Source organism: Bombus fervidus, chromosome 10, assembly GCF_041682495.2.
Source record: "Bombus fervidus isolate BK054 chromosome 10, iyBomFerv1, whole genome shotgun sequence".
NCBI classification, from domain to species: domain Eukaryota; kingdom Metazoa; phylum Arthropoda; class Insecta; order Hymenoptera; family Apidae; genus Bombus; species Bombus fervidus.
Window position 1 is genome coordinate 13,291,770 of NC_091526.1, and position 15,071 is coordinate 13,306,840.

Here is a 15,071-nt window from a genome sequence, read left to right on the forward strand (position 1 = left end):
TTAAGTGTCGGGACGAAATTCCCTGCTTCTAGTTTCGTAGTTTGCAGCACATGGTGGCAAATGTATGGGAATTATTGGCAAATGTTTACTCGGTCACAATGAAGTTAAGTTACATCATGTGGTTCTTCGTGTCTATAAATTTCCTATATTTATTAATATCGAATAATCAATCTGCTGAATAGAATGTCCTCGATTTGCACGGAATCTCACTCCTCAGACTATATGGATAAATTTCAACATAAAGGTTATTCTTCTAAATATACAGGAATATTTAAAATGAAGGTTTTAATCAAGGCTAAAATCGATCGATTTATAACGCAACTTGCTCGTTGCTGCTTCTTTATCTGCAGTGTAATTTCAACGATACATGGATTATAAAAGTAAATATCGAACTTTAGGTTCTGTTATTTTACCTGCGATCCAAATATTTTAACGGTAGAAATACAATACGGAGAGGAAATAAATTATCAGAAAGATAACGATAAGGAGATTAGTCTTGACAGCCGTTTATAACTACTTGTCGAAACCACTTACGAACGACGAGCAACCTTTCCATAATGAATTTTAATCCTGACGAGCGTTAAAAGTGCTAAATACTTGGTTTTAAAAATAAATCCGATGCTGGTTCAGCGATATGTCGATTACTCCAAAATAAGAATCATCGTTTTAAATAAATTCCACTTAGCTCACTATATTTAACGGTGACGTTCGCAATTGGTCTCGAGAGTAGTTTACACAAAACTGATTGCTCTTTACTCGGAATTGTGCTTGTTCCTCAACGACGGTTAAAACGATGGCTATTACATTTTGATAGGAAAATATTTACCACCGCTCGTCATTGGTAATCTATAGTTTGTACGGAATATCGATAAAGAGACACAAAGTTTCTAATGAAATGAGCGAATAATTGTTGGTAAGTTCAAAATTCCCCGCGACACCTATGATAGATCTAACGTTATGTTTGCGTAAATATTTGCTAAATTCATCTTACAATGCACAACACCTTAACGCTGTCACTAAATTTATGCCCTCGGCTGTGGAGATTCCGAGGATCATTTACCATCCTCCAAAGATGTTACATGTTATACATACGTTATATGCTGAGTGTAGACACGCTCCTCGAGATAGTTATGACAGAAAAGAGAAATTATACACGATACGTCACACGAATAAATCGAAATTTTTCACGTAATAGGAGACTGGAGACGATGCATGGCTACACGAATATACCGGAGGTAGATTTACGGTGAACTTTGTGCTCGTGTTTGCATTGTTTTATGACACAATGCATGTAATATATATTTAAAGTGTTACAAGTAAATTATCTCTTTTATCCGTAAAGAAACATTCTTTCGTACAGAAGAGTTTCCTTCAACTATTTCAGTACGATACACGGAATTTAGACAACGCGACAGGCCTATAAAGAATTAAGCATGTAACGCACGGCAAAAACGATTGCGGCATACTTTCGAAATTCATACGATAAACTATGTATAAGTATGCGAAATATGAAGAGAGACGAAGGTAAAGTGGGATGTTCGAAGGAAGAACTAATATAGAAGCGTCAGGTACGGATATAGGGTAATTTTTGCGATTGGAAGGAATGCAATTGAGATTTCAAGTATTCCTACTTTTCTAGTTTGAAGGAAGTAACCGACGCTGGCGTGGAAAGGTTGATTTTGAGAAAAATGACCTTTAGATTTAGTATCTAACGAGCAGGCACCGATTTCATACGCGTACGTTCTATGTCAATAATAATCTTCAGTTTCAATGCGGACACAGCCTTCTTACTTAATATACCTATAGATAAACTATTTTCGTCTTACCTGGCAACAATGTCTCGGTTTAAGCAAAAGTTGCAGATGCACCCTCTTGACATAACACGGCAAATTTGTATTCGAGTGTATCATTTCCGTTGGACAGCAATTTAAATTACATCTTCGAACGTTATATTTAAACTTCGACACTTGACAGAAACCAAGCATGCAGGCAGTTGAAATTAAAATTTTTACGCAAGTTAATGGGAATGAGATTGAACATCTGATGGAAAACAGATGGTGAAAATGGAAACCGAAACAAGCTTCGTGTAACATCGAAATAATTGAAACTTTAGCATTTTACAATTTCTAAAAAAGATCGATACTGAAAATTTCATAAATAAAATTGTCCCATTAGAAGATCCATCGATCGGATATTACAATAAAAATTAGATTAGCAGTGAACTCGTATGAAACTAGTAAGTTCTCTTAAGTAAAAAGAGCTTGTCCGTAAAATTTCGCTTAAAATCGAATGATTGCAGCCGGCTAGCATAAAAATAATTTGTCTATACGTACATTAAATAAGAAAGCCGTATTTCCATTGAGACTGGAGGATGTAACGGTGTATATTTCGGACGTACGCGAAGTCGATGCCTGGGGATGTTAAATGCTAAAAGCCATTTTTCTCGGAAACATCTTCTGACGTAGAATCAAATAGGCCTATTTGAATTAACACGGCAAAGTAGACGTCGCTTAGATCTATCCAAAGCGTACAAAATGTATACGTCGAAATGTAGAAATTCCATCGACGACAGAGATAGAGTGCGAGCAAAAGAGGGAGAGGTTACTGTAACTAAAATTTACTTCGCTATGAGGCAACGCATCGCTGAAGAATGCCCTGGTACAGAAGGAGATCAGACAAAGAAATCGTTGCCATATCGAACGCCGGGACGTGGGTGGAAGAGAGAAAGCGAACGGTAGCAGATGGCTTTCGTGGAGGTAGGAAGAGTGGAAAATGTGCTGAAAATGGAGGGCGGAAAAGAGACGGCCGAGAGAGAGCGAGAGAGAAGAAAGAGGAGAAAAAAGAGGGAATCGTTCTTCCCGTTTCTTTAAATAAGCACCGCGTAATACTCTGGCTAAATATAATCGAAACGGCGTAGCTTGAGAGAAGGACGCCGAGCGTCGTCGGCTGCTACGACGCTTCCACGATGCTTGTGCGTCAGCTAGGCACATGTGACGAATAGGTCGTTACTTGATTAGAATAGGCGAATCCTCGCTTTCCTGGTTCAAGCCATTGTCAGAATATTATAACGACCTCTATTAAACTTAATGGGAAATGAATTTCATTTGATAATTTACGATTATAGAGTTGCGGATAAATCGTATCAGGCTGTACTATATTTAGGGATTCGCGTATTTCTAGAACGGATAAATATTGTTCGGTGTTACGATTGCCCAGTTAACTAGGATTTCAAGCTGTAAATTTTGCTATACGGAGTATCGATGCTTTATTTCTCATCGTTCCTTTCTCTTCGTTAAGTAGTTTCGTAAGAAAAGTCGTATAGGCGTAGAGCGAACGTGTTAAACTGCGTCTTTGTCGCAATATTCTAAAGACAATTATGTGGAAATATAACTATACAGGATATATTAGTTGGCAAGAGTATGAATGAAAACAGCAGATTGTTGACAGTACGTATATCCATGTTTGAAGTTAGTAATGCGTTCTGAACGTTTATTCGTATGTTAGCATCGTTGTTTACTCTGCAAATATTTGCAATAATTAACGACTTTCGGATAATTGCCGATTCGTTTCTTTGTCCGATTATATGATACAAGGTCGCAGAATTACGTTATTTAAGCATACCTTAGGCTTGTTTCGTTCTGAACTTTTTAGAGTGCTCTTGTAAGCGATTTTCATAAGTAATTATGTATACACGCCGGTATGTACTACAAGTGCCAGTAATGGCAAATATTCCAGACGTTATACTCTTCGCTTCCATAATAGAACGTTGTTAAATATTCTCTTAGATGATTCTCGCGAAGGAAATACCAGTAAAGGAGTTCCACGGAAGAAACTTTGTCACATTACGTAGTAAGTTATTATCGAAGACAATATCACAAATCGCTACGAAACGTATCCATGCAAGGAAAATCGATATCAAGAAAAACTCGAATGTCTCGTATATCCGAAAGCAAAATTAGTTCTCGAACAAAGTCGAAAAATAATTTTAGCCTAGTAAAATAGCGTTATTCTAGATATTCTGAAAACATCCAAGCGTGGCTGCTGCGCGCTTCCTCCAGTCGGTCGAAAGAACGACTCCCCTCGTCGATCTCGCTCCTCCGTTCTTCTATAGTTCCATTTCAAGACAACAATCGAAAACCGCATCGAGATCCCCTTCCCCGGTCCTCGTTTCGCTAGAACACACCGGAAGCATCGATCGGGTATCATCGAGATACAATTTCGAGCGCGCGGAGAGGAAGAGAAAGAAAGAGGGAGAGGGAGGAGTTGATTCTATACGTGGAAGCTTGATTCGCGGCCGTCTGAATATTGCCGCCGAAGTTAAACCGAAGTGGAGTGAGGCGTGAAGGAGAGAGGAAGAAAGAGAGAGAGAGAGAGGAAGGCAGGGAGGGTGGCGTGGAAGAAGCTTTTGGCTGGCAGTCAGTGGGTCAGGGCGGCGAGTCGCATTCCACGAGCTGGCCGAAGGCATCCTCTTCGGAAGAACAGAGCTTTCCTCTGCGTCTGACGCGTTCCGCGACGCGTGTGTATCCTGCTTTCGTATCTCGTTCGTGAACAAATCGAGGCGTAGACTTGACGCGACCTTTTACGGTAGAAAAAGAAAGGACGGCGAGCGCGTGGAAAAGACGGTGTACGGTGTACACCGGAAATCCTCCGCTTCTTCGTCGTGTCATAATTCATGATCGATACCGCATCGTTGAAGCATTCGAGAGTGATAGGGAACGAGGAGGCGAATAGACGATAGCGCGGTGGTGATTTTTCGATCGCCGGGCAACCCGGTGGATACGTTGTTCACCGAAGAGTACGCCGAAAGTTCGAGTAGGCTACGAGAAAGTCGCGTAGCACTTGGAACGCGTCACGTGGCCGGACACGCATCAACACGCGAGATGGTGTGCGATTGCGCGGCCTCCGAATGTTCCACGGAGCTCGGAGAGGACGTGTCCTTGAAGAGGGCCTTGGAGGAGCTGCTGAAGTGCATGCTCAGAGTTTGGTGCACGGAGGGTCAAGCCCTTACGAGGCTCGGCGCGGACGTCCATGGTAAATTAATTATTCTATTCGACGCTTTTTAAGAGACACGATCTTGCAGAAAAATAACGTTTCTTGCGATACAGAAAGTTATCAATTCTTCTGTGAATTGTTTCATCCCACCTGCCTGTATCTAGAGGAATTCGATTTCTGTTCGCCCTTTCCCCGTTGTATTCCCAGTTACATGACATTTTCCAATATTTAATATTTATTCAGCGAAAAATTGAACCGGTTGAACGGAATAACAGATAACGTTGCCAGTGGTTTTAATTAAACGGGAAGAAACATTTACAGTTTAACAAGTTCCAAATAACGTGCAAATTTTTGTTCCTCTTCGTCCATCCACTAAAAAAAAAAAAAAAAAAGAAAAAAGATACATTGGAAAAGGGACATTACAGAAGGTAAATATTTTTCCATTTTACACGTAATAATTTACTCGTGTACAACATTTTTTCAAAAATCATATTCTATTTCATCGCAACAGAGAAATTCGTGATCGATGCTTGTAAGTATTGTAAACAAAGATTCGATCTCGTACAAATAGAAAAATACAAAAAAGCTTTTAACTTTGGAAAGAACGGCGAATTGGCTATCGTAGTTTGCAAAGTGAAATTTCATTAATTTCTTTATCGGCGATCGATCCTGCATTGTGCGTGATACGTGCTTGTAAATATCGAACGGCTCGCTTTCACGAACCGAGACAGGGTGAATCAAAAACCGGAGAAGTTTCCTAAGTGAATAATTAAATTGGTACCCTCCCGAATGTTTGCCAGGTCAGAAGGAAATCCTCCGTGGCGTCAAAGTTTATGTTATGAAACGTATCCCAAAGCGGTTCACTTTTCTACTCTCTGGCTTCGAAACTTGTACGTATAATGCTACTGGTTCGGCTTCGAAATTCCCTGGTGAAGCTGTTTTTGCAAAGACTTCTACGGAGGACCATAAATTTTCTTTAAAACCGGGTTTCCTTCTTTCGAAATTGTTTTTCAAAGTTTTCCAATAAATTCTTTTATTGTAAGAAAAGGACTAAACTAATCGTATCCGGATTTAAATGTGTCGTCGTTCTTTATCGTATAATCCGAGATTAGAAATAGAAATCATTTTCAATATTCTGTCGAACGAAATTGATATCCAACTGAGATTATTTTTCAACGATCTTGCAACACAATTTTCTTCTTTGTTCGTTAGAGCTTTTTATGTTAATGTTATTTCAATGCGCTAGTTAACATAGCTTAACGCAACTCACACAGCGGCACGGATGTTTTCGATAACACGTGTAATGAAAACGTGAACAGCTATTATGCAACGACCATTAATCGCTGTTTTATCGAGTTGTTAATACGTAAATACGATTATTCCACCTGATTAAAATTATCGAATGAACATTTTTCCACAGAACTCGTTTCACTACACTTCTCCCGTAGGAAATTTAAGCGATCATTTTATACTCTTCCCCAATATTCTTTAGTCATTTGTTCGAACTTACGAAATAATTTGTTTTTATAACGATTAAATAATTCGATTAAACAATCGATCGAATACGATTCGTTCGTAAGGAGAATATAAAAAAATATGAAAACCAATATTCTCCTCGGTCAATAAAAATTTCTATTTCTTTCGCCATCATTTTCGTACAATTCGATCCTCGAGTCTTTGGTCAAAAGAAGTCACGGTCGTCACCGATAATTATTTTCTGCCTGACCCTGAGGCAATGGCTCGAAAATATCCACTTTGAAAATCAAGGTACGATTTTCGTCTTGTAACCGATTTATCGAAGCCGCTACGACATCGAACAAGGTGGCCATTAGTCTGCTTGTTTCGTCCAAATTCGTCCGTGGTGTGTACCAATCTAATGACAATAAAATTAAATTTCCACACCAAAGGTTATTAGGGCTTACCTGTAATTAGTTTACTGTGTACGATCTTATGAACACGACCCGCATAATTAACTATTGATAGCAGCAGCTAATTTCCTCAAGTGCATCGGAACGATGTGTTTTGAACGAGGGTTGTACATGTTCTATAGAATCTTCACGTTTTTACTCCGAAAGGGGATTTACACCGATAATGGGTGTGTTTTGGTTTCACAAAATGACATTAGAAATGATACTACGAAGAAAATTTTGAAGAATTCGGTATAACGTAAGAGCTGATGAAACATGGAAAATCTAGTAACATCATGCGGTGAACAGTGATAATTAGGAAACAAGATATCGTAAATTTTATTCAAAGGATTTTGTTTCCTTTGCACAAAGTAGCAACTACCAGGTACCGGAACAATGCCAATTCCGATATTCAGAAATTTATAGAGAAACGTGATTGTCGTCGGGACAATAAAATCGGAAGTGTGCCAAGTCGATGGCACGGCACGGTTTGGTTGTCATTAATCGAACAATACGTGCCACTGTCAATCGTACCTTTATCGCGATCAGGGTCATGAAACTAAAGACATGCTTATAGAATGGCTTTGTCTTAAAAAACACTCGATTTTTTTTTTTGTATTCTTTACGCACGCATTTTCTATGCTAGAAATTTCCAAAGAAAATTGATATATTTTTACGTAGATGGACTTTTCGATTAGTTTGTCTTCGTTCTCCCTACTTAAATTCGCTTCTGCTTAAAACAATATCGTTTGTACATCGTTTTCGCTAGCAGCGTCAGTTAACAAATTTGTCAACTATACATACAGATTTATATTCATACAGAAGAAATTAATCGAAATAGCTGTAATTTGAGGTTTTGAAAGGAAGCGTAAATCTTTTCACGCTACGTCATATATAATACTTGGCGAATATCGTCTGTGACTGTAACTGTAATACGGTAATATTGCGTCTGGTGGCGACAACCTATCACGAAAGAAATGAATTTCGCGCTACCTCGAAGCCATCGTGGTTCCATTGAATTCCTTCGGCAATCCACCACCAAACTCACGACCAATTTCCAATTCGTACCTCTTGAATACAATAGCGCCCCTAGTAAATGAAATGGCATGCTACGAATTCGTATTTTCACTTTAGTCGAAGTGAGCGAAAGCGAGCCAAGCGAGATATTTACCTACCCCTGAGCGTGTCGTTCACGCTCCCTATTAAAATCCATAACAACGTCGGCTCTCCCCCCTGTGAGACGCAACAACCTTGGAATGCTTGTGCATGTCGCACGTGCGAGAATTTCCGCCATCAGGAAAAAGACGACAAAGCGATCTTCGCTATTTCTGACGCACCAGCTGCGAAAGGGGTTGGGCGGTAGTTGCGTGTGCCATCTTTATCGCAGAAATAAAAGGAAGCCCTCCGTCTCACCGTCTCTCATCGACGGTGCAACGATGATGAGACAAAAAGGCTATAAGCACGAGCACTATCGATTACGTTCGACGCCTGATGACGCAAGGACTTGATTATTTTTATGGCATGATGTGTTTCTTGATAATCTCGTCTCGACCTGTTTTCCTTCGACCTGGATTTCGACATTTTCGACCATGCTTCGACACGTTTCCATCGTTTTCCTGTTGTTGCCTTATCTTTCTCCCTCGCTTTCTCTTGATTTACACAGTTAAACATATACATAGGTACCCTAACTCTTTCGAACGCGAATATTCGTACCACTTCTATTCCGCCATTTCTATCTCACAATATTTCATTTATGAACATTATATCGTAACAATACGAATTGTCGTTTGAAATATGCAATTAGCGCTAAACGCAATCTCAACGTTAATTAATTGCACCAAAGTAAAAATAACAACGAAGCACCGCCGGCTGTTGTTTCATCGCAACACAAAGGGGAGAATTTAGCAACTGCATTTAAGAATTAAGTAGAGCAAGAAATATTAATTTCTAAAGCTCACGATGAAATGTAACAATGCGTACGTTCGCGTGCAGAAATTACCACATTACATTTTTGTTTACGAGGAGATCCGTGTGTGCGTGTATCGTGCATTTTAAAATTAAGCCGCGACGAAAAATAGGTGGAAATTATCGTGGAATTAAATCGTTTCCTTCGTAAAACTGCCTCTGTCGTTGTTAGAAGTAATACGAAAATCGAAATGTACAAATGTTAATGAACAACGTGCTAATTAAAAGGAATGCGTATCGAGTTCCCTTTGCTCTACTAATTTAATTGATCGCGTCTCTTTGTAAGTGTTTGTATGCAATTACTTACATCCATGGAACATTTGATGAAGATATTGTCGGACGAAGCCGTGATGGGTACTCGATAATCGATTTCGCGTAAGACGAGCTCTTGCAGTTTAAGGGCAAGTGTAATTATCGGAGAATTCGAATGCGCTCTACGCGAACCTAATCCAACTATTGCGAAATAATATCAACAACGATTGTTGCAACACGGAAAGATAAAGATCAGGAACTGTGAACATTTTTCGAAATATTACTCGACTTCCTTTTTAGTAAGATGACTGTTCAAACATAGCGATTCCTAAGCGAAAATTCATATCTCTAAAATTTATACCCGAAGAGATTTCGTCTGGAATTTATTTCTCACTCCGTCTCAACTTCTCTGATTTAATCGTTCCGCGAACGAGCTTCTTTTAAAAGGGTTGATTCGCATTCTCAGTTAGAAGAAAACAACGGTATAGCAACGGCGTGTCGCACGCGTTTCTGTTTACACGCACACTACTTGTTAAGCGTTCGCGTAATCGTGAACTGAATTGAGATCGAACGGTGGACGAAATTAAAATAAGACAAAATCGGTGCGTCGCCCACGAGTGCAACGTCCTACAAAAATAATTGCTTGCGTCATCGTATCCCCGACGTGGCGAACGTTGGAAGAGACTATAGCTTCTATCGTACTACGTATCACTAACAACTTTCATTTTCGTATTAACCAAGTCACGTGCACTTCCCTCTTGCCCCGTCACGCGAACATCGAGCGACGTAAACTTCAGAAAACGTTGACATTGTATCTTTACGAAAAAGAGCATCGTACAGTGTATACAAGCGTTCTACTTCTTCAAAATTCCGAGCTTTACAAAACAATTTAATTCTTCCCTAGTAAACTTATAAAGAAAAAGACGAAACTTTGCTTTTAGAACGTAACGTTATATCCTACGTTTGATATTATTAAACATTTTACGTCTCGTGAATTAATTTTTATTTCGTCCCATCGAGCAGAATATCTCGTATGGCTGCTTTCAATATTTATAACTGAATATATATCGTTTCACGTAAAAATGAAAGAAATTTCTGTTGATTTAAATAGACATCTCCTACGTTCGGTACCATTTATCCATTTCGTATCTCTGAATGGAACGGTTCGCAAACTGAATTCTACCACGACTCTTTACGATGCTATGGCGTTCATGCGACTATTTGAACGAGGCATATTAAGCGTGTGTTTTCCGATATTTATAAGCGAATATCGTTTCATACGAGAGGAGAAGAAACGGAATTTTCTTTCAGAAATATAATATATAATGTAAGAGTTTCGGTTACGTATTTTTAACATCGCTTCGCGTTACGTCATTTCTTGTTTTACAATTTTTAGATATAACTTTGCAAATGTTAATGCCGAGAAAAAAAGTGCAAAACAAATACTGAACTAAAAATGCATTTATTTATGTAGCTACGACGACGTAGACCGTCCCGCTTTCATTTTATTTTTACCCAGTATTCCTTTCTATTTATGCGCTTGCTTTGGGACGTGCATAGTACTCTCCTCCCTCTCTCTCTCTCTCTTCAAATCTGCAAGATAAACGTTGCGAGTTACGGAAATTTTTTATCTATGAGAACGAAAACGATTGAAACGTTTCCGATTCTATGCTCATTCGTTGCTTTTTCACAAAAGTATCCGTCGTGCTTTTGTTAGGAAAATTTTTTCAATATTCGTCGCACGCGTTCCTTTGCAAGAATACAAATCGTATAAAATATACTATTATAATTAATGTTAATGCGAAAAATATCGTTGTACGACCCAAAGATCGTTCGTACAGAAAGCGAATCAGAATTTCTCGCAGATATAGGGAAAATGAATTGATGCGTGTTCACGGAACAGTCACGTCAACATGTAAATTCATGAACAAATGGAATCGTGTACGCGTGTAAATTCGAATTGCACGTCACTTTTTCGCAGGAAATTGGAAACAATTAATTGGACAGCGAGACCGACATTAATTTAATACGACTAATTAGCAATTTCAAATATACCGATGAGATTTCTCAATTATATGAAATGCCTAGAAATGAGCCGGAGGATCGGTTGAAATGGAAGAGCGATTGAATAAATGAATAATCCAACGCAAACGATAACCTAAATAGATATAAGATCCTGAAATATTCTTGGATAAATAATCGCGAAATGCAAATAATAAATGAGCACGGATATTTCGAGACTCCTGTTCGTTAGAACCATAAAATCCAATTTTAAGAGAGGAATAACATATAATCGCTGAATATTTTCATGAAATATATAATTGACAACGATGCTTTCAATTCTTAAAAATACCATGTTTATGTTCCATCAATTTTATAATTAAAGAAACGTTATTTCAGCTCTGGATATACGCGTTATCAACGTGTTTTATAACGAAAAAGCTCTAGTTCGCGAAATAACCAATCGGTGAAGTAACTATAAATAGAAATATATTTTTTCCGCTATTCGCGCTAAAAATTAATATTATTCCTCGCGCCGTAACTTTCATTCCAAATTTTAAAGAATCGACCAACATGAGAATCAGCCGTGTGTAATTATCAGAGAATTCTTGGATACTTAATGAGGCTGCAGTGCTAGCAGAAAATTAAAGTTCTTTTTCAAAAAGTACGATTCATATTCAGAATCTTGCTAAAATTATCTCTCTCTCTCTCTCTCTTTTTTCAACCATCTGAATATAATTACTGTCTTACTCGTAATTTAAAGATTAAAGGACCCGCAGAAAGACTCGCTAAGCTAAAAATAAGCAAATGTGCGGATACGTTTACATCTTAATGTACGTGTAGTTAGAATTTTATTTGTAGAGACATTTTATATTCACCTAATACAAGAAGTATGGTAAAATAGAATTGTCGGGTTTCCAGGGTTAATACGTATCTCACGATTCGAGATAATGTACAAAAGCTATCCCGTTTGATGAATACGTAACAGTACGGAATAGGAAACGATACTGGCATAGCTATGGAAACAAGGTTGAGGAATTGGAGCAACCCTTAATCCTCACTGAAATCTTCTCGTATAAATTTCCACCGCGGGGGATGATTTATTGCGTGACTGCGCGTTCCCAAAGTATCCATGAAATTGTAGTTGTGAGTTCGAACGAAGTAAATCGTTGGTTATCTCGCGCGAAGCGTAATCGCAAATAAAAATATCCGTCTAAGAAAGGATCGAGAACGAGGCAGTCGGAAGAGAAGCTTATCGACGATGACAATGCTCTTTCTACCTACGGGCCGATTCCTCGTTTCTTCGTCACGTGTTTCCTAATTCACGACGATGTTTAAGAGAAACAAAAACGATTCTGTAATTCTTTGTAACGAGTTTGGGATCATCGACGATCTTCCGGTTAATAGAAACTGCAACTAAAAAAAAAAAAAAAAAACGGCGGAATTAGAAAGAGGAGTTTCCTGCGAATTCTCGTCTAAAGAGCAACCGGTCAGGTCAAACCGATCGGTCGATATCGCGTACCTCGAATGAATTAACGCTCAAGGTAGAGGAGGTTTAATAAATCGAGTGTTAGAGCAATTCAGTACTGTATTTGCACTTGTATAAACGTAAAGTGTGATATTATGAACACGGCGGTGGTAAGATCTTGTTGGCAGTTCATATTTCATATTTCACCCGCACGGTACGATGTCTGTTGATGAACTATCCTCCTACCTTGCTGATTCTTCCTACCAGCCGTTGGGTTTCGTCTGTCCATCGTGCTGTTCCGGCTGGTCCTTTCCCGGGGTTTTTTTACCTGATCTCGGATTCATTAGGTTTACAGCTCGGGGAGAACGTGTAATTGGGAATTTCCTAAAAAAGGGAATGGGCCTGTCCGTGCCATAAACGGACGGCCACTCAAAATTCCGAACAACTATTATTTATTATAAAACAGCCTAATATTACCCAACTAAATATTTCCTTCTCGTAACCCGAGTCGCAATAAATTCTAGAGATTGCACGATTTATCATTAACAACGGCGTTATATTTTCCGTTATTGTGAAAGACGAGCAGCTTCGTCATTTTGGCAGTAGTAACAACTTGCAGGATAATTTATTCGGAACCGTCTGTCGTACTCTCGGATTTCCGCCCATAATCGATCACGCGCAATCGATATTGCGTGCTTCGATGCTTGATAAATAAGATGGATGATACCAAACTAGAAACGTATCGTGTATCGTGTGGAACTAATCATTCCATCGAACCGTGTGGTCGATTTAAGCTAAAAATAAAATACTATGTAATCTATGCAGTCGGAATATGAAACTACAATTTGTGTACAATTCTACGACTTTCTCTCTATTCGTACGTGCTGTTTGTTCACGGTTTCGAAGCGTAAAAGAGTAAACGGCAACTGAACTTCGAGTATCATTACTATTCGTCAGTTTTGCTGTTTGCTAAACCTGTTTACGTAGGAAAACGGCAGTAGATTGATAGTATTTGAACCGATGATAGCTCCTTTCAACGGTATAATAACGTTAACGTCGATCAATGAGAAAAATATTTGCCTCCGAAACACATTAATCATTTAAATTAATAGCCGTGCAAGACTTATACCGGCTGCCGTCGAACTGACGGTAAAAGCCGAAAGGAGGTGAATCCGTGCGGAAAAATAGGTCGAAAACGTAGACTACTGACTTTTTTTTCACGCAGAGCTTCATTTTCCAGAGTTGTAAAGTTTCGAATCACATTTCCCTCGCAGCAGTGATTAACGTAATCTCCATAGGATTTCTACCACGCATTCCTTTCAGCCATTCCCCTGACAGGATACAAACTATCCAAAAACGTTCGAATCTGCTCAGCGCCTCTATCGAATCCTTGCTCGCTAAAATAGATCTGAACCGACTATAATATCCGGAATTCTATCCTCCTAATGCGCCCAATTCCGCTCCTACCGATATTCGCTATCCATCATCCGCAGGATCCATATCAATTCCTGCTCGTACTGCATTATCACGCGGCAAATCCGCTGTGATCGCGGCTCCTGAAATCTCGGATTTCGAATCTTGGATCGTGGGATTTCGCGCGAACGAGTTCGCGTTTGCCGCTCGATGAGACTCGAATAAGAGGAAAGACACTGCTGGAGACGCCAAATAACGAAGGTGGTGGTGATGGTTACAGAAAGCGACAAAAGGGTGGTGGTGAAACGAGAAGCCGGGGGTGAGTTCGGTTTCCGTATTCACGGCTCGAAACCCGTGGTCGTCTCAGCTATCGAGCCCGACACACCCGCGGAGAGCTCTGGTTTGGAAGTTGGCGACATTATAATGGCGGTGAACGGGAAGAACGTGATGGACGCGACGCATTCGGAAGTCGTGAGGCTCGCGCATTCTGGCACCGACGTCCTTGAACTCGAAGTGGCGAGAACGTGCAACGTACTGGCACCGCGGGTGGCCAGACCCGGTACCAAGGAAGGAAGCGACGAGGCGCCGCTCTGCACCGGATACCTATGGAGGAAATCCGCGACCTCGACCAACACGGACAAGTGGGTGCGAAGATGGTTCGCCCTGCGCCGCGACAACTGCCTCTATTATTACAAGACTGACGCGGTTAGTACGAATATCCCCTCTTCTCTTTCCCTTCTCTGTGTCCATTCTTCGTAGAATGGAAAACTGTGTCGATTAGCGCGCGCAAATCTATAGGATGTGGTTTAGAAAAAAAAAAGAAAAACATGAAATTGCATTTTCAAATACCGAAACGCGATAAGGTACGATCAATACGTAAGGATAAAATTAATATCAGCGTATTCTCCGTTCTGAATTGTCGAAGCTTATTTTACAGCGTCGGTCCTATTCGCTTGGTGCACGTCGTTGGTTCTACTCGTCTAGTACAGCTTGTGTAATTTTACACAAAATATAGAGAATATCTAACACGATCGGGTACTTTGTATTCGGAGAAAACTGGCAGAGCAAGTAAC

The 15,071-nt window shown here is 39.6% G+C and overlaps 2 protein-coding genes across 5 annotated transcripts in view; one reads left to right on the plus strand and one right to left on the minus strand.

Annotated features, from left to right (window-relative positions):
* Positions 1 to 9,500, minus strand: part of LOC139991602 (potassium voltage-gated channel protein Shaw) — a 60,661-nt gene extending 51,161 nt beyond the window's left edge. Inside the window, exon 1 of the mRNA XM_072011841.1 lies at positions 9,172 to 9,500. Within this exon, the coding sequence (XP_071867942.1) occupies positions 9,172 to 9,184 (13 nt within the window). The 5' untranslated portion in view covers positions 9,185 to 9,500. The remainder of the gene's footprint in view (positions 1 to 9,171) is intronic.
* The window catches only part of LOC139991601 (uncharacterized), a 58,177-nt gene that overhangs the window by 36,596 nt on the left and 6,510 nt on the right, over positions 1 to 15,071 (plus strand). For all 4 annotated transcript variants that reach the window (XM_072011835.1, XM_072011838.1, XM_072011839.1 and 1 more), the window contains one exon: positions 14,279 to 14,703. In XM_072011835.1, the coding sequence (XP_071867936.1) occupies positions 14,279 to 14,703 (425 nt within the window). The remainder of the gene's footprint in view (positions 1 to 14,278; positions 14,704 to 15,071) is intronic.